The 18,963-nt window shown below is 40.0% G+C and overlaps 1 protein-coding gene across 7 annotated transcripts in view; it reads left to right on the top strand.

The window, feature by feature from the left end:
- Positions 1 to 18,963, top strand: part of RBM33 (RNA binding motif protein 33) — a 106,724-nt gene that overhangs the window by 32,460 nt on the left and 55,301 nt on the right. For 6 of the 7 annotated variants that reach the window (XM_061349313.1, XM_061349319.1, XM_061349336.1 and 3 more), the window contains exons 8-10: positions 7,932 to 8,137; positions 9,854 to 10,172; positions 15,241 to 15,299. In XM_061349313.1, coding sequence (XP_061205297.1) covers positions 7,932 to 8,137; positions 9,854 to 10,172; positions 15,241 to 15,299 — 584 coding nt within the window. The remainder of the gene's footprint in view (positions 1 to 7,931; positions 8,138 to 9,853; positions 10,173 to 15,240; positions 15,300 to 18,963) is intronic. The other variant, XM_061349327.1, reaches the window with a different exon arrangement.

The raw sequence follows: 18,963 nt of genomic DNA on the forward strand, positions 1-18,963 counted from the left end.
TATTTTCTTAGTTCAGCTTTTCTGACATGGAACAGTTAGTCTCTTACCACCTTGATTCTGGTGTCGAAAAGGGTAGCTTCTCTTCGTGTTTGAATAGCATAGCACAAGTGTGTATGTTTCTAGGAACACTGCTCCATGTTGCTAATGAATTTGCCACTGCTAGTTCAGAAGAAACAATAGTTTTGCAACTTCCTTGCAGTTACTGTATTTTAGTTTATATATAAAATCACATTGGTTTATGGTTTAGAGAGTTAACTTCAAGACCCCTCGTGTACCCTGGGTACTCGAGTATCTGATAGTGGTGGTTTACCTACCCCCACTAGGGATAACTACATTGCCTCTTTGTCTAAAAGTTGTGGTAATAATAATAAAAAGTCAAAGGTGATACTAAGGAGGTAGGCAGAGATTTAAGTTTTGCTTTCAGAAAGTTGTACTGATCTCATGGTTTTGCTATTGAATCAAAATATCAATTCAAACTGTGGAGAAAAGGCCCTGATCTTTTGAAGAGAATCAAGGTATGCAACAGAGGTGAACTGGTAATGAAGGTAAATTGTCGGATACTTTTGGCTGATTGTCAGATACAACTGGGAGAATATGTATGTTTTGATGATACTTCAATGTCATGGTTTAACCCCAGCTGGCAAGTAAGTACCACACAGCATAAACATGGTTTTGCCAGGCTGTAGGAATGGATTCTTCACACAGCATTGCTTTAAGAGTGGTGCCATACAGTGTGAGCTTGGAAGCTGTGTGCTTCTGCTTTTGTTCCAGATAAGTAATTGTCTTTGAGACAATAGGACATTCTGGAATTGCATTTACAGAACATATGCCTAGGTTGCTGGAATTCATCCTTATGAAATTTTCCTCTTACCTTTAAAGCCTTGCTTTGCAAAGGATGTTAGTTCTATGAATTACTTCTTTTTCCTTGAGTTGCATAGCCTACTAATCCTTCAATTCAGTTACAGTGAATTTGGGCTTTTACTATGCCTGCAAAAATTGAGAAGCCTTAATTCTGACAAAGGTGTTGTGGCTAAGAGGACTTGCCCATGAACAGCAGGGAGTCAGCTGCAGAGGCTGAACCAGATTTTTGCAGTGGTGTTCATGTAGGGCGTGTTGTGCTGAGAGAGAGATGTCAGTGCATGATTTTGAATCAGATCTTTCTCATCTGTTGCTTGTATTTAGCAAACAGCTTTTTGTACTTGCAGTTTCAGGGGAAGTGTATTTAAGGTCCTTTATTCAGCACTGTTTTGATAAACAGGAATTGATTCTGATTAGAATAAGACTGAAGGGAACCCTCTAGAGGCACAGAGTAGTCTATATGGGGAAGCGATATTTTAGCTGCAGTGTATTCCAAATGTGTTTTCAGTCGTAAGACCATAGTTCTAGATGCCACATACAGACCATGTCATATTTATACAAAAGGTGCTGATGGCTTAACAAAACAGGTTATTTTTAAAAACAAGAGTGCACTGGAATAGCTAAATTTCTGCACATAGGAGCCAAGTAAATGTCAATTGCATGTGTTTTCATGTATCTGGATTTACCTTATAGTTTAGTGTAAACACAAGACCAGCCAATGAGAAGAAAACCTGTAATGGAGCTTGTCTGTTAAAGGGACAATTATTTGAATTAGACTTATTTTTAAGTGTAATTTTAATTGATTTGGGATGTAGCTCTTGGATAATAAAGAAAAGATGATGCAAATGTGGCTGAATCTATAAACTAAAGAGCTCTTTTTGAAACTAATCTTTGGCAAAAAGGCAGTCTTGCTGTTGTGAAATGGTTTCTATTCATACTAGTGTCTCATGTTAATGTTTTGATAGACCAGATGATTTACCATGTGGTGGAGAGTTAAACAGTGAAAAAAAATACTTCTTTGCTTATAAATATCTGCTTGCTTATGAGATTATAGATAAATTTTACAAATGCTACTGGTTGCAGAGCTGCACCTCCTTACTTTAAAATCTGAAGGTAGTTGAGAAAACACTTAAAGAGGAATTAACATTTCAGTTGAAGTTACAAACGTAATTTCTATCCTGTCACATTTTAGTGACCTTTTGTGACAGCTTGTCTCTATTGGAGGAGTGCATTCTTACTTGCTGATTAAAGATGTCATTTGAAACCATTTTATTACCAGCGATAGTGGAATTAATCTTGACACTTAGAGACACTAGAAGAATAATTGCTGATTCACTGCATTAACTGTGTGTGTAAGAACCTTACAGTCAAGATGAGAATAAGTGTGTGGTGGTAAAAAATATTTCAAAATATGGAGTATTCTCTTGAATGTAGCTGAGTGCTTTCCTAAAACCCTTCTTTATCCAAGATAATATGTAAGCAGTGGTTTGAAAAGTTTAAAGGAAAGATACTGTAGGACATCTCTGCAGTTGACTTCTAGAGAGACTGAGTTTCTCATCTTTGAGAAATATATAACTTCTTTCAGTGCATGTAGTTGAAGTATTCCTGGAGTAGGAATTGTCATTTATGCCTCTGGATTAAGTACCTGTTAAGGAGCGTGAAGAAAAATGGCTTTGTTTGGCATCACCAAACTAAAGTATTCACTCTGTACTTAATTAAAAACGAAACAAACCCTTACACTTAATCCATTTGCAAAGGATAACAAAGGTTATTGGATGTGGTAGTCCTGCTTAGCTGGCTTATGTTGACTCTGATAACTAGTGGCTGAGATTTTGGTCAAGATTAGGAAAAAAAAAAAAGTGGTTTCATTGTTGTCCTGTTGCACTGTGTGCAGAAGCCCATAGTGTAATCATGTTTCAAGTCTGGATAATGGAGAGAAGTTAAAACAAAGGACAGCATTTGCTCTCTCAGTTTAGATTACATATATATGTAAATGCAGATGTATTTTTAATAGCTGTTCTGGAATGTGTTTTATGTTGTAAATCTCTGCATTATCCAGGATAGCGGGGATTCTGGGATGCTCAGACCTGGGGATTTGAAATGCTGTTCCTTGCAGGGAGCAGTCTAAGGCAAATGTAGCTGTGGAGACCTCTGCTCAGGGTTGGTCTAGGCAGGAGCCAGTGTCAATGTCCTGCAGCCTGCATGCACTCTCTAGGGGACGTGGCAGCATCTAGCCTGACTCAGCGTGTTTTGGTCACAACACACACAAGCTCTCTTGGCCAGGGAGAAGCAGTGAACCTTTTCATGTGGATTACCTGGTTGTGCTTTGGAAGATTCTAGGGAGGGGAACAGGATCTCTTTCCAGCTAGCAGCATGCCCATGGTGCCATGCAGGATTTGGGTTCTCTCTGGTTAAAGGGAGGAAAGCTATCACTTTGCAATGTAATGGCACAGTTTCTTCCAAGAAGTGTGTGGGACCTAGTGGTCTGTTTTTCCCACAGACCAGCTAAAAGCCCATGTTAGCCAAGCCTGACAGGAAGGAGTCTTGAAAACAGAGCTCTGTTTTTCCTGTTAAACCAGGTATGTTTTATCCCTTGACAGCTGAGGCTGGGTAAGTTGGGTCTTTTTAGTTGCATCTAATGCTTTTGATTGCTTTGGACAGAGTATATTTGTCTTAATTTTCCTCAGAAATCCATAGCATGCACATTTAATACTATACTAAGACTTGAGGGAGTGTGATTCCTTACCCCTTTAAAAGCATGGTATGGGATTTTCCTGATAAGGTCTGATTGTCTTGGATTCTGACAATGTCCTGAGGCAGGTGCTAGGGCAAAGCAACATTTCATAAGAGTATCTGGCATGATTGTAAATTAAGGCTTTATGCCACTTAATTGCCATGTCAGAGGGAAGAGAAAAGGAAGTACACGTACATGTCTCATCACCAACATGAAACAGGAAACTATATGTGTCCTGGGTTTAGCAGTAGCAGTCATTTTTCTCTTTCTTGGTAGCTGGTGCAGTGCTGTGTTTTGACTTTCAGCTGGGAACAGAGCTGAAAAACAATGATGTTTTGGTTTGGCCAAGGACTTTGTGGGCCTCATGCTCTGCCAGGGAGGAGGGGAAGCCGGGAGGAAGCAGGGACAGGACACCTGACCCAAACTGACCAAAGAGGTATTCCATACCACAGCACGTCATGCCCAGGATGTAACTGGGAGGGACCCGGAAGGGGCTAGAGTGGACTGCAGGGTTGGAGGAGGTATCGGTCGGTGCTTGGTCGGGCTGGGGGAGCAAGTTATCGGTCGCCTGGTGATGAGGTGTTGTATTCTCTTCCCTTGTTATTTCCTTTATCATTACTATTATTGGTGGCAGCAGTAGTGATTTGTGTTATACCTTAGTTACTAAACTGTTCTTATCTCAACCCGTGGGAGTTGCATTCTTTCTGATTCTCCTCTCCGTCCCTCCGAGAGTAGGGGGAGGGCAAGAAGGGGGGGAGTGAGTTAACAAGCTGTTTGGTTGGGTTAAACCACGACAGTTCTTTTTGGCGCCCAACGTGGGGCACGAGGGGTTGAGATAACGACAGATCTGACCGTCACAATGCTGATTTATTGGATCTCAGAGTTGTTCCTCTTGATCTCACAGCTTCAGAATGTTGTAACTTACTTAGAGCCGGTATTTGCTGTGTTAGTGTTTATCAAGTGTGGGGCTTGGGCTAAGGTTCTTGTCTCACTGTACTTTATGGCAATGACTTGTAATACGGGCGGGCTCCAGCAGCAGGGCGGGACGGACGTGGCCGTGGACTGGTCCCTGGCCGTCCGGCTGCTCCTCACCGTCCTGGCCCTCGCCCTCGCCTCCGTCTGCGTGAGGCTCTGGGAAGCCGAGGGGGGGCGGCCCCGGGAGCCGGCGGCTGCTGAAGCGGCCCGGGAGAGCGGCCCCGGGGACCAAGCGGGAGCGGGGCCAGAGGCCGGCAGGGAGCGGCTGCCGGTGGAGGAGGTCGGGGAGGCCGAGGAGCGGAAGGAGGCGGCTGCCGAGAAGCGGGAGAAGGCGACGGAAGAGCCGTGCCCGGCGGCCGAGCCCAGCCCCGCGACGGCCGAGAGCATTCCCCGGAAGCCGCCCGCCGAGCCCCAGGAGGACGCAGGAGACCCCGCAGCATTTCCCAGCAAGGCAGAGGAGGAAGAGCTGGACTCAGGAAAAGAGAAGCTGGTGGTGGGAGAGCCGGCAAGCACAGCAGCTACACCAGCCCCAGTGACAAGTACAGCAGCATCGTTTGAGAGTTCTGAAGGTTTTGGATGGCCTTTGGGTACCCTTGGGACCTGCCTGCTGATTGTGATGGGGATCAGCATGTTGGCACACACACAGAGTGTGTTTTACCCACCACCATTTTGTCTGATCCCAAAATTTAAGCAGAGTCGGGTTTGGGTCTTGTCTGGCGTTAGACAACAATATGGGAGGACCAAGAGGTTTCCCCCAAGGCTGGAGAGTCATGAGTGGCAGGGCATGTGGGACAGTATGGGCAAGTATCTAGTCCACTGGGCCCCTCCAGTGCTTTGGAAGCATTGGAGATGGAAGGACAGTGAATTATTTAAGCCTGGTGGGCCCATGACCCTTAAGGCCAACAGAGCAGAGATGCAACATCGAGATGGACTCATGATCGAGGGGTGGACTTAGCAATGGACACTATTGCCCAGGTTATTCATGTGTGTGAACACTGCACACAGCCTCTCATGCTCTGAAAGACTGCTACAAGAGATGGAGCCTGACATCATGGACCAGATGGATTCAGCAGCTTTATAGGGACTGGCCCATGCACTAAGATAAGAGTGCACTTAGATAAAAGTGATGGTATATTGAAAATGTGGGATCTGAGCATGACGTGAATGGTATGGAATAAGGGGTGGATAATGTCCTGGGTTTAGCAGTAGCAGTCATTTTTCTCTTTCTTGGTAGCTGGTGCAGTGCTGTGTTTTGACTTTCAGCTGGGAACAGAGCTGAAAAACAATGATGTTTTGGTTTGGCCAAGGACTTTGTGGGCCTCATGCTCTGCCAGGGAGGAGGGGAAGCCGGGATGAAGCAGGGACAGGACACCTGACTCAAACTGACCAAAGAGGTATTCCATACCACAGCACGTCATGCACAGGATGTAACTGGGAGGGACCCAGAAGGGGCTAGAGTGGACTGCAGGGTTGGAGGAGGTATCGGTTGGTGCTTGGTCGGGCTGGGGGGAGCGAGTTATCGGTCGCCTGGTGATGAGGTGTTGTATTCTCTTCCCTTGTTATTTCCTTTATCATTACTATTATTGGTGGCAGCAGCAGTGATTTGTGTTACACCTTAGTTACTAAACTGTTCTTATCTCAGCCCGTGGGAGTTGCATTCTTTCTGATTCTCCTCTCCGTCCCTCCGAGAGTAGGGGGAAGGCAAGAAGGGGGGGGAGTGAGTTAACAAGCTGGTTGGTTGGGTTAAACCACGACAATATGGCAGATCCTTCGCTTTTAGAAATCTCTCTTGTTTGCTGTGTTCTTAGACAGTCAGCAAGTTGTAAACTTTTATTTTAAAAATCAAAAAAGCCCTTGCTTTCTGGAGGTGCTGAATAGCTCTGAAAACCAGGACATGCAAATTTAGTCTTTGCAGCTTACTCATGCAGGTAGGTTTTGTAGCCAAGTAGGAACAACTGCCGCAGTGGGAATGCATGGCGCTCACCCTTTTCTGCCCTTCTGTCAGTCCTCAACTACAAAGACTATTTATTTATGAAGATGTTTAAAATGTTAGCTTAAGTAGCTTTGGCTGTTAGACTCACAAGAAATTTAAATAATTTCCAGTTGCTTTATGATGTAGGATGTGTAGTGATATGTGGAGATGTGGTAGTAGTGTCTCAGCTGCTGGATAGAAACTGCTCTTATTCTGATGTTCAGATATGTGTTCAGATATGTTCAGCCACTATGTGTAGTATTAATAAGTAAAAACACTTTATTCTGAGAAGTGATCCCTGTGCCCAGTCTCCTTTAACATTAAGAGCAAATTTGTAAATGGAAAACTGGAATTTTGGCACTAATTGCCTCTTACATGAATTCAAAATATGTTTTTATTTTTCAGGAATATGTTTCTTGTAGAGTAGCTTAATTTTGCCCTGTTAGAGGCAGAAGTTAATTTTAGAGATAACAAGGAATCTGGCTGGCACATGGCAAAATCCTCAGTTCCAATGGGTTCAAGTTGTCTCTTTTTGAGTAATTGAAACCTGGCAAATGGCTCTGTTTTTGCTGTCACAGTGTATTTTCTGAGTTTGTTGTAGATTTTCTCTATATTTCAGGTAACTTGATTACCTGAGACTGTTACTATATGGTTTTCTTTTAATATTATCAGCATAGTCCCAGGTTTCGAGCAAATTTGGCAATCTTGGTTGAATACCATCTGTTTTCTGGTGTTCGCCTGTGATGTGAGTCGAGTCAGTGTTAACAGTGGCAGTGTATTTGGCTTGAGCTTAGCACTAATTTTGATGTGTGTTCTCTTAAGTGGAATTATCCCTTGTAGAGTGCAGCTGGTTCTGAAACTACATGCAACAGAGCAGATATTACGTAGTTACATACTGGGAAAACACTTAACCAACTCGAAAGTCATTCTTTGAAACAGGCCAGTGTGCAAAAGAATGCGGTGGATTAAATCTGTTCATATGGAAGACTCAGCATATTCTTTATTGTAAAGTTTGCTGGGGGTTTCATTATACTGCATGACATCCCTGCTGATAAGTGGGATTTTTAAGATACTACAAATTTGAGAGGAGCCATAGCTGCCTCTTACAGGATAAGGCAAATTTCAATAGCCTTAAAAAAACCCCAAACCAAACCAACAACCAAACTTTGTTCATGTTTGTTTCATTTACATGCTGCTTTTTGTCTGTGCAACAGACACAGGTATCTGTGCTTTTTCCTTTTAACGTTGTCTATAATGAAATGCTAACATGCCACCTAAAGGAGATTGAAGTGCTTGCAAATTTTGTTAGTTGCAAGGATGCTTCTGGTTATTATATTTTCCAGCTTTTCAGCACAAAGCTAAAATATTTTTTCCTCATCTGTCTTTCAACAGAACTTTCTGCAGAAGCCAAAGCAGCATTACTTGAATTTGAAGAGAGAGAAAGGCAGCTTAAACAGGGACGATATGGCTCAAGGAGAGGAGGGCGAAGAGGAGGCTCAGTTATGTGCCATGGAATGGGAGAACAAAGGAGAGACAATGATAGGGGAAGAATGAAGGATCACAGGCCTGCACTGCTGCCAAACCAGCCATCAACAATGGTACCTTTAATACTTAGTATTCTTTGAAAATACTTTCAGGAAATTAGAGAAATGCATTCTAAATAGTGAATCTTTTTTTTTTTCTTTTTCTCTTTCTTTCAGAGTAGTGTTAGGCAGGATGGGCTTTTGTAATGTGATTATGAAGTGTGTTTTTAGTCCTGCTACCAGCTTCAACTTGAGGAACCTCAAAGCCTTCAAATAAAATGTGGTTTTGAACTCATACAACCCAGTTAGGCTTACTTACTGGTTTGCATAAGGATGGAGGAGAAAGTTGGTTACTCAGACAAGTCCTCTACATGCAGCATGAACACATGTTCAGTCCCACATTATTAAGAGTAATTAAATTTAAAATATAATTCTGCAAAATATTTCTTGGATTTTGTCAAACATATTTTTGCTGATACTTCTAAAATAAAAAAAATCTATTTGTATACCAGCCATGATACTGCGGAGGCAAATAAAACCCTAGGAAAGTGATCACACTAGATAAGTTAGTATCTTGGAATTGAGATGAAATGTAGCCTCTTTGTTCTTTTTCCATCCTGTGCTTTGACTCACAATCTAAATGATGCTACTTTTTCCGTCCAAAAACCCCAAACAAACCACAATTGTGTGATCAAGAGGTAGGCCACACTTACCTTTGTTAACTGGCATAGAACATACTGGAAGCTGAGATAGTAGAACAGAGCCTGTATATGTGTTTGCAGGACAAGGTCATCTGTATTAAACAAAAGGGATTTTTTTCCAACAGCAGTAACTCTAGGTGCTGATCACTATCAGGAGTCGGTGGATATTTCAGCGGTTGAGAGCCCTGCCGTAGGCTGTCATGCTTTTAAAACGGTGGTGTCCTACTTCTGTATTGCTGCAGTCTTTGCTAGCTATTTTGATCATAAATGTAAACATTTTTGTGCTCACCACAGTGAGTGCCCATACTTTGTAGCTGCTTTGCTGTGGGTATATGGCTGATGAAAAAAGAGTCACATATTTGTTACTAAAAGGCCTGTTTGGGACTCTTTGCACTACTAAGTTACTGATATAGGACTGATACCTAGTATCAGTGAGTTTAGAAGCAAAGAATGTTTCTGAACATAATCACTTTTTTAATTATAACTGATTTTGTCAATTATGTTTGAGAGTGTTCAGTTGCAAGAGGCTTTCTTTTATGTTATGAAACGTACCTTGAAAGGTATCTGTGAAGTATTATTTTCTTCAAGCAGTATGGATAGATGGGCTGCACTGGTACCTTAAGAATCTAGCTAAATTTGTGTTTTGACTTTTGTTGCTACTCTTAGGCTTGTTTTCTCAGAGAAGCTCTTTTGCACATGAAGTAGATGTTAGTGGACTTGTTTTGGTACTAGGGTTCAGATTTCTAGTGATCATCACACATACCTTACTGCAGTTGATGGCAGTTTCAGGTAACACATGCAGAACCCTCACACATGAAACTAGACAGTTTCACTGTTAAAAATAAGTGGATGGTTGTCTTCATTCCCCGTGTGCTTCCTTACTCTTTGTCATCCTCTCCTTCACATTAATGTCTTCAATTGTCCCTGTGCTGATGGTTCTTAACAGTTCCAGTTGATGATATGGGACAGAAGTTTTTCTCTTCATATTTGGCCTTAGTTGTTCTCCAGTGGTGTCTTGGTTTTGTGCTGGTTTATGTTAGGATATTGTAACTTTAAAGCCTATTGACTTTATTCTTTTGTCTGACTTTAGACGCATTCACAGAGGTTAATTCCAACACACCAGCAACCTGTTAGGAGTCTGTTCCAGCAGCAGCAACAGCAGCACCACCACCAACAGCAGCAGCAGCAGCAACAACAGCAACAGCAGCAGCAGCAGCAGCAGCAACAGTTACAATCTCTGCTTCCTTTACAGCATCAGCATCATTCTTCTCCTCCTCCAGGGCTGCATATGCCCCCTCAGATAGAAACGCCTAGAATAATGATGACTCCACCTCCAGTGACACCTCAGCAACCGAAGAACATACACATAAATCCACATTTCAAGGGGACAGTAGTGACACCTGTACAAGGTGAGCTTTCTGAACGCCTTCCCAGTCATGCAAGTGTGACTCATCATCTTCTGTGCCAGAGATGCAGCAATTTGTTTATCACTTCATGGAGATGTGCTTCAGGCTGGTATTCTTTCCTTAAGCTTGAAACAAATGTTTTGCCTGAAGTAAGACAATATTGGACTGTAGCCAGCTGAAATAGTAGTCTTTTCACTTCTTTATCGTCTTTGTTACTCTACTGTAAAGCCTGCAAAGAGCAGTAAAAATGGAAACTGAAAAGAGGATGTGCTTTTTAACAGTAGTGAATGTCAATTTTCAATCTGGGTAAGTACAGCATTCACAGAATGCCCACCCACCTATTTCAGTGAGAATACACCAAAGCACTCCTTGCACTGTAAAGGCTCTGTGAAAGGTACCAGCTGCTGTCCTTGTTTAACAAGATACATACCTTTACTTCTCCTTTCAGTGCCACATTTGTGATTGTTGGATTTGCAGCCTGCCAAGTACATTTTTTCCATAACTTGACACAAGCAGTCTTTGGGCTACGCTTTTTAGGGCATTTCTTAGCAGAGCTGTTGTTTAATCCCTAAGAGGGAAAAAGAGACACCTGCATAGCTCTGATTCTGTTGAGACTAGACAGAGTAAAGAAATACTTAGTATTTATACAGATTCACCATTAGATTTTTCTGTATTCTTCCCCCTTTTGAATGAGCAGAACTCCAAGCCAGTACTATCTTTGCTTCATTTATTTGACCAGTGAAAAGTAGGAATTTTGAAAGATAGGATATTACCAGTTTATAGAGATCTTTTAGGCTTATCACAGATGGCTTCATAGTAGCTGTATTGGAGAGATTATGTTGCTTTTCTTGTCTAATGAAATCAGTGCTTTCCACTAAATTATGCATTGGGACAGATTATATGAAAGCAGTCCAAAAGGCCCTTTAGTCTTGGATTTATGCCTTCTGTGCATTTTCCTATCATTTCCAAAGCAACAGTTATGATTTTGTGAAAAGCAAAAATTGGCTAGATGCCTGTCCTCTCTTCCTGTGAAACAGTCAACAAATTGTCTGTAGGAGCGTCCTCCTAATGCCAGCAGTGGCTACTGAGGATTATTCCTTTTGCCTAATACCAAAAGTATACCAGTGTATAATCTTTTTTTTGTCCGAGTTATTTTTGTTTTCACATTATCAAGTAGCTTCAGGCTTGTTTCAGCCTTACTACTGCATCTGTGGCATTGTGGGTATTCCAAGGCCCTTGCCTGAGCTTCAGTATAGTCTCTTCTTCTGTCTTTACTTGCAGATCCTGATTTTAATAAAGTTATGTACCACCTGCATGTTAGGAGATCTTCATTATTGGATGAATAGTGCAGCCCTGGAGAATAAGTGATCAGTTTTTGAAGACCTGTATTTCAGTGAGAAAGGTCTTTGCTATGGGTTTTGATGGCAGCTAGTACACGCAAGATACCTTTATGCCGTACATTTTACGGAAGGAATCCTTGGCAAGACAGTTGAATATTTCTGCTAATAGGTGTGCAACATCCTATTAAATGCAATCTTTTAAATCACTGTAGAATTTTAATCTTCTTGATCAGAAAGCATGTATAGGAAGCTGAATTTTCTGCAGTGACTGACAGTAGTGGCCGTCTCAGTCTTTAAGCTGCAGCAGGACATTTATGTTACATGAAAATGCACATTTGCGCACCTTAAGAAAATGTGTAGGAAATCACTAGTCTTCTTCAGGGAAGATTAGCATAATTCTGAAATCTTCAATGGCAGTTGTCACTGCAGGCAAATGGTAGACAGAAGTTTCAGTGTAGGGAGGGCTGTTATAAACTTCCTCTTAAAAAGTTATCCTCAGGTTTATCCTTCTGCATGCGGACCCAGTTGGCAGAGACTGGTAGTGGGCAACGTTAGGATGGTTTCACACACAGCAGCATTTATTTCAGGGTAATGGGAGGTATGAAAGATCAGATGGACTTCATGTTCTTGATGATGTCTTGCTCCTTCTTGGCTGAATGTATTTCCAGATACATGAGGGGTTTTACCCATGGGAGAATACAGTTGGATAGGTGCAAAGTTTATTGGGATTCTGTTGTTGAAAATGTGACGCCTGGAAGCTAAAAATGCCGTGTCTGGAAGTACCTGATATGCACACTCAGGTTCTGGTAATTTTAATGTTGTGCTGTCATGTTTTAGTGTAAACTGGCATTTTTTTCCTCTCTTAATTTTCTGGCATGATTAAGCTCAGATACTTCTAATTGTCAGCACCAGGAACACTTTTTCAAACTGCACATCATAGAAATATACTTTCTCAACATCTTTTCTGTTTGAGTTAGTCTTGAAATCCATGGAGTGTATATCAGTGTTTTCTAAAATGGACTTAAACTTCTTGTAAATTATTACTAATTTTTCATGTGAGTAAAATAGCATGCGTAAAGGCTGTAATACCAGCTACTGCAGCCTGAAAGGGAGTTGAAGCAGTCTTGAGGAATCCTGTCATTTGCTTATTCCTTTGATGTTTCCAAGGCAAATCTCTTGTAGTGGCCACCATCTCCCTGCCTGGCCTTTGAATCTTGGTTCAAAAAAAAATAGTTACTTTCAGCTTGTTTTGAACAAATTTCTACTTCTAATCAAACTTTTCTACTTTTAGAACAGATTTCTATTTTTAGTTTTTGAAGCTTCATAAATGATTAAGAAGGACTCAGTCTATCAAACCGCCCCTAGAACAGTTATGTGAGTCTTCGTGCATACCTGTTGCAGTTACTGTTCAGTTGGCATTCAGTTGTCTTTTGTGACATTTGAATCCCATGTCCTTCAGTGGCTTGCTTGTCATATAGTTTTCTCTTTGTGTCCTATTCTCTAAATTAGTTTTGAGCTACAGTTAGTAATTTTTGGCTGAGTGCATCTCCAATGCGATCAGTTTACAAATACTGGAGGATGGTATGTAGATACACTATGAAATACTAATTCAACCTGTGATAATAGGTATTGATTTTTTTTCCCTTCATGTTTATACCACAAACAACTATTTCAAGGGTACTGTGGTGCTGCCAAAATTGACATGAACTAATGAGTACTGTATGGCTCAGTAGATCAGTATGCCATTTACCTTTTCAAAACTGTTTGGTATCTTGGGAAAAATTGCATTATATTTCTCCTAAATAATTAATATGGGAATTGCTTCTCCATCTTTTCAGGTATAGCATTGGAATTTAGAGCCAAAGGCGATTAAGTCTCCTTAAAATAGTGTCTAACAAAATACTGTGCATTATTTTTGAAACATACTTTTAAAACCTATGGAAGATTTGACATCAGGAAGATGAATGCCTATCTGGTCCTGCTGCTTCAGCAACTGTCCAAGGATCCAAAGGGCATGTTTGAACTACCATCTTTCATGAGTATTAAATTCATTTCCTTAAAATATATAAATATATCTCTCTATGCTACTGCCAGAGGCAGGATACTGAAATAGTTGCAAGTACCCTGCTCAGTTGACATTTCTCTATATTTCTGACCTCTAGTGATTTTGCTGAGTGCCTCTCTGACCTGTAATACCTGAGCTATTTTCACCCTACGTCTGTCAAGAGCACCCTGTCAATTTTTTCCAGGTGGCTATGGCTGTTGGGTACGGACATATGTTCGTTAGAAGCCAAGATGAGACTATTTGACTAATTTTCTTGTGTAACCTGATACAAAGTTTGCGTGCAGTCCTTTGGTGCTGAAAGACTGGTGCAATTAGTTTATCCCATCAGTCCCTGAACTAGTAAACCACAAGTACTTAACAGAAGTGGACAGAAGCCAGACAATGGGTGTGGACTAAAAATAACCACTAATGCATTAGTTCTTGTGCCTCAGTTGCCAAGGAAAAAGAGATTTTTGAGGCATCTTGGCAAACTCCTCTGTTGGGAAATGTACCGAACTTTTCCCTTAAACTAGGTACATTTCTTAACATGTTTCCTGTTCTGGAGTGGCATACAGTAGTTGTTTACAAAATCGATGTTCAGCCCTGTGTGGGAACGATTTTCCTGTCACTTTCAGAAGTGCTAAAAACAAACTGAGGAAAAATAACCTTAGTAAAAGTATTCTAGTAAGTATGTAGGCACATTTGTTGCTGTTTTGAAATGCTGTATTTAACTTCTCGCTTCTCTAGACCTTTGGTGTAACATTGAAACATGTATTTTTAACTACTTTGACAACTTGAAGAAATAAAAAAGCACATTGGAAGATGGGAGATCTGTCACTACACTTTGTAATGGCAATTCAAATGTAGATTCAGTTCCCAGGATGATCCAGGTGTAGGTGCACCATGCATTATGTCATAACCTTAAGTGAATGTTTGGGGAGATATTTTTTTGTGACTAGTCTTCTAAAATGCAATTGTATGGACAAGTCATCCATATTAATCTCCCTGAAATACTAATTTTTGAGGTTATTTTTCAGAAGAGGGTCTCCTAATTCTTGGTGTCTCTTTATGAAATAGCGGTCTTTAATCTGAGATCAGCAGTTCTATGGTTACATGAACTGTGATCCCAGTTGCATGTACTATTACAGTGGCAGGGCCAAATGAAGTAGTTTTTTGCTAGCTGTTAATTGCCACTGCCTCCCTCATTTTACCTTCCTATGAACAATGATTTATACCAGATAGTCTCTCATGCCTGTGCTTGCTGTGGGAGGTTGGTGGTGACGCTGGGAGATACCTAGAAAATCTTGAGGGGCGTGAAGTTGAGAAGGCAAATTAATTATGTATCCTTCTGTCTGAAACATGAAAATATTGTTAGAGTCTCTGTCAGCTTTGTCTAAGAGATGTCTTTGGCTGAATAAGTATTCTAGTTTTCCTTCCTGCAACAAGGAGCAATTTAGTTCTGGAAAATGCAGAATTAAATTATGCAAATTAACAAGGAGAATCCTAATTGCCCTGTTGCATGTTGTAGGGGTGGGAATGGTTGCTTAAAGTTAATTGTAAGAACTGTGACATGTGAGGGTAAATGTAGCAGATTTTAATCATGGCTTCTTATTGCAACCCGTTTTGGAAATAACAGCAACAACTGTTAGGTAAAACAAATGGTGTTAAAAGGTGCTTCTTGTTTCAGTGCCCTTGCTGCCAGTTCCAGCCCAGCCACGACCTGCCATAGGACCCCAGAGATTTCCTGTGAGTAGCAGCTGTTTCTTCTTCTCTGATATGGATAAGCATACATTTGCAAGGAAATATTAATATAGCAAATAAAAGCTGTTCTAGTGAAATATAATTTTAAGGATTTGTAAATATTGACAATACACTCTGCAGTTGAAAATGTTTGTTAAAAGCTTAAGGTCAATGGATTTTTGAGAGTAGAATTAATTCTGTTTAACTGTAAAATTGTTGAACCACTCTCTCCAGTGGGAGAGGCATGAATGCGTCTTGTCTTAAGGAATATTGGCTTCATTTTATTACTTGACTCTTTATGTGAAAATGGAATCCTTATTTTATTTGATATAATAAAAGGCTATTTGAAATAATCCCTAAGCTTAAAAAGCAGTAATATACATTTATTGTAAAAATCAGCAGTCATTTTTATCATCTCTTCAGGCATTTTAATGCCCTCGTGGTTTTTTACATAAAAGTGGGAATGAAGTTGCATGACCTTGCTTTCTCTTATGTTACTAACTTCTAAAACAAACAAGGGACTAAGCTGCTTCAGTAGGCTGATTTCACTTGGTAATTTTTTTAATTCTGTGAAAATGGTGCTAGACCTTTTCTTATAATTTCAGCTTTCTTGGCCTGAATTTTTAGGTCGGGGGGGGGGTTGCGGAGTATCAAAATAAGCAAAAGAAAAAAATAGTTCGTGCAGTATCACCTTAAATATTTTAAATATTTAAAGACCCATATGTTACGTTTCCCAACCACATAAAGCACACAAAAATTGCCCTCTGTTAATGTGTGCAGTGTTAAAGGCAGAAAGTAGATGTTTGCGAACATCTGTGTATTATTACATGGTAAATTACTTTGATAGAGATCAGATGTATTTGAAAGAAGCAGGTTTCAGAAACCTGTGATTTTTGATTGCCATGTTGCATACCTGTTGTTTTTTATGACAAAGTATTTTTTTTGTACAGGACACCTAGGTGAAGAATTGTGATGTCTGTATTTTGTATAGTAATAGAGTTTTTAAATGGTATGTTTCCTTTGTGAAGTGTAAAATGATGAAGCATTAAAACCACAGTTAGATTTGGGAAATATATGTTGCATAATTGTATCATCAGAATTTAACCATAGATATTTTCATGTTTAAAGATAACTGTGGTTTTCAGAGGAAATTATTTTCTTCAGCAGCCTTTACTATTCTGTGGAGACCTTATTAGCATTTTTGAAAGTAATTTTGATTGGGTTTTATGCAAACAAGTATCTTGCATTTGTTTTCCTTTAATACTAAGTTGCATTGCCAATAAACACAATTTGGGATAGAAAAGAAATTGGAGGACAAGGACTATCTGTAAAGGCATTGTAACTGACATCTTTGAAGTGTGTTTACATCAATGTAGAAAAATTGGAATTTTATTTATTTTTTTTTTAAATTGACGCTGAAATTTTAGTTGTGTTCACTTTTGGGTTTGGAAGTTGAGAAGTACTGCAAACCTCACTAATCTAGTGTTCAATACTGTTAAAAAGGGAATCAAATGGACTGAATATTTTTGGTAGGACTCACTCTTTTTGCCTGAAGGAAAATAGTTGACTGCTTGCTGCCTTTTCATGTAAGCAGTGCACTAGCAGAGAGTGAGTCAGCGTAATTCTTTTTCAATAAAGAGGAGAAGGGGTATCTTAAGTAAGAGGATCCAGTATAGGGATTTGGTTGACCTGAGTTTGTTTTTGGGGGGGGGGGTTGGGTGGGTGTTTTTGTTTGGGTTTTTTGTTTGTTTGTTTGTTTTATTGTTTTCCCTACTTCAGCTGGTAACCTGCTGTATGACCCTGAGAAAGTTAATCTTTCCATAACTTACCGAGTTATAAAATGGGTATAATACGGACTTCCCTTAGGAAGTACTTCATAAATTTTGCATAGGTTATCAGTCATATTAGGATTAGGAATTAAGTGTCACTGTGTACATATCTCATGTTTGTTTTATTAAATGTAGTATGTTAGCTCTTGAGCTGAAGACAAATTTGCTTTCTGAGGAACGTTTTATCTTGCAGAGCTACCTTTTTTGCTCTGTTACATGTCAGATGCCTTTGTGCCATTATAATGCACTTGTTTATGTACAAACGTTGACTCATAGCAGTGCTTAAGACAACTTTGACAAGCCATTTGAAAAGATCAAAGAAGTATTCCAGACTGTAGTTCATTCATCCTTTTCCTCATTGTAGGAAGAATCTCTGGATATGTAATAACTTGAATTTGCTCTTGGTTTTAGGATTGCCTAATCACAGGAAAATATTGAGTTGCAGTTTCTGATTGATTAGTTTCCAAAGAAAACTGTGGGGTTAGAATTAAAAATTTGTAACCTGCTTTCCCCTTTAACTTTGAACTGGATGGTTTATTTTGCTTGAATGTGTCAGAGTTGGAAATAGTAAAGGTAATAAAAATCTTGCAGGGGAGAGACCCAAAAGTGGCTAGTGCCCTAACTGAAGGAAGAAATGCCTCATAAGTTCCTATCTTATCTGGGAGAGAAACTTCTCAACACAGAGAGCCTGTGTGTGCTCTGAACATGGGAAGAGCTTCTATCAGAGCTAATTACTTGCAAGTCATAAATCCATTGGAAACCAGGTATTACTAATTTTGGGCTAATGAAGAGACTTGTAACCTTGTAATGGTTAATTCTCACAACCTTCTGCTTAAGTATGTAACTGAGGAGGTGGACAAAGTTGTAATGAACATGTTAGCATATTGGTGTGAGTTCTAAATCATAGGAAATAATGTAGTACTTAATCAGGGTAATGTTCATCAGTATTGAACCTGCTTTAAGTTGGGGCTGATTAAACTCCACTTTGAAACTAAATTTTAATATTTCATGGTAGGGCTTATTGTTAAGCTATTTCTTATTTTAGAGCTTAACTCCTGAAATGTTTAGAGAGGAAGTACTAGAAAGGACACAATGGGATAAATCTGTATTCCCTACTTAGAGTTATTTTAACATTTTCAGTAATCTTGAAACAAGTGAGGAAGCTTTCTCTGTTACTCCATGAGCATTCAAAGGTGACTTATGTGAGTGATGGTTGAGAGATGTCCAGCCGATTGAAACTGAGTAGGTGGTGGATCTGAGCATGTTACAGCTGAGAAATGTGGTGAACCTGTGGTAACTCAGAATTAGATCAGAGTTCTGTGAAGGCTTCTATGCTTATCTGAATTGCACAGTTCTCTTTAGGTGGCTGTGGTTGATAGTAATCCAATCTTCAAGCATAGTCAATGCTAATATTTTTTGAGGTATTTGAATTAATGTGGAACTGTTGCAAGTGCCAAGCATGTGTTTTCTTTAAACTGTTTAAAGAACAGATTAAGCCAGCCTCTGTCAGAATCCTTCTGAAGGTCTTGCTTTATCATCTACCTTTGCTTTAAAGTGGTTAAGATGTCTTTTTCCAAGTTGCTGTCTTAGTGTCACAGTTGGAATTTCACAAATAACAGTCTGCTATGGGGACTGATCCATTTAAAGGAAGGTGATGGAATACTTTATTCAGAGACTACATGTATATATGGGCCTCCTGAACTTTTCACGTGTTTTCTGACCACATTAGTAATTCCTGCAGATGCCTCTGTAGGAGCCTGTGGTTTTTCTTGTTACACAAGAGGGACAGTTGTGGTTCCTGTCCTCCAGTGTTTGTTATCTTGGCTAATTTTTCTTTTAAC

The sequence above is a fragment of the Neopsephotus bourkii genome, unplaced genomic scaffold (genome assembly GCF_033783945.1).
Source record: "Neopsephotus bourkii isolate Nb327-2 ecotype Australia unplaced genomic scaffold, CSIRO-AGI_Nbou_v1 NB_53, whole genome shotgun sequence".
NCBI classification, from domain to species: domain Eukaryota; kingdom Metazoa; phylum Chordata; class Aves; order Psittaciformes; family Psittacidae; genus Neopsephotus; species Neopsephotus bourkii.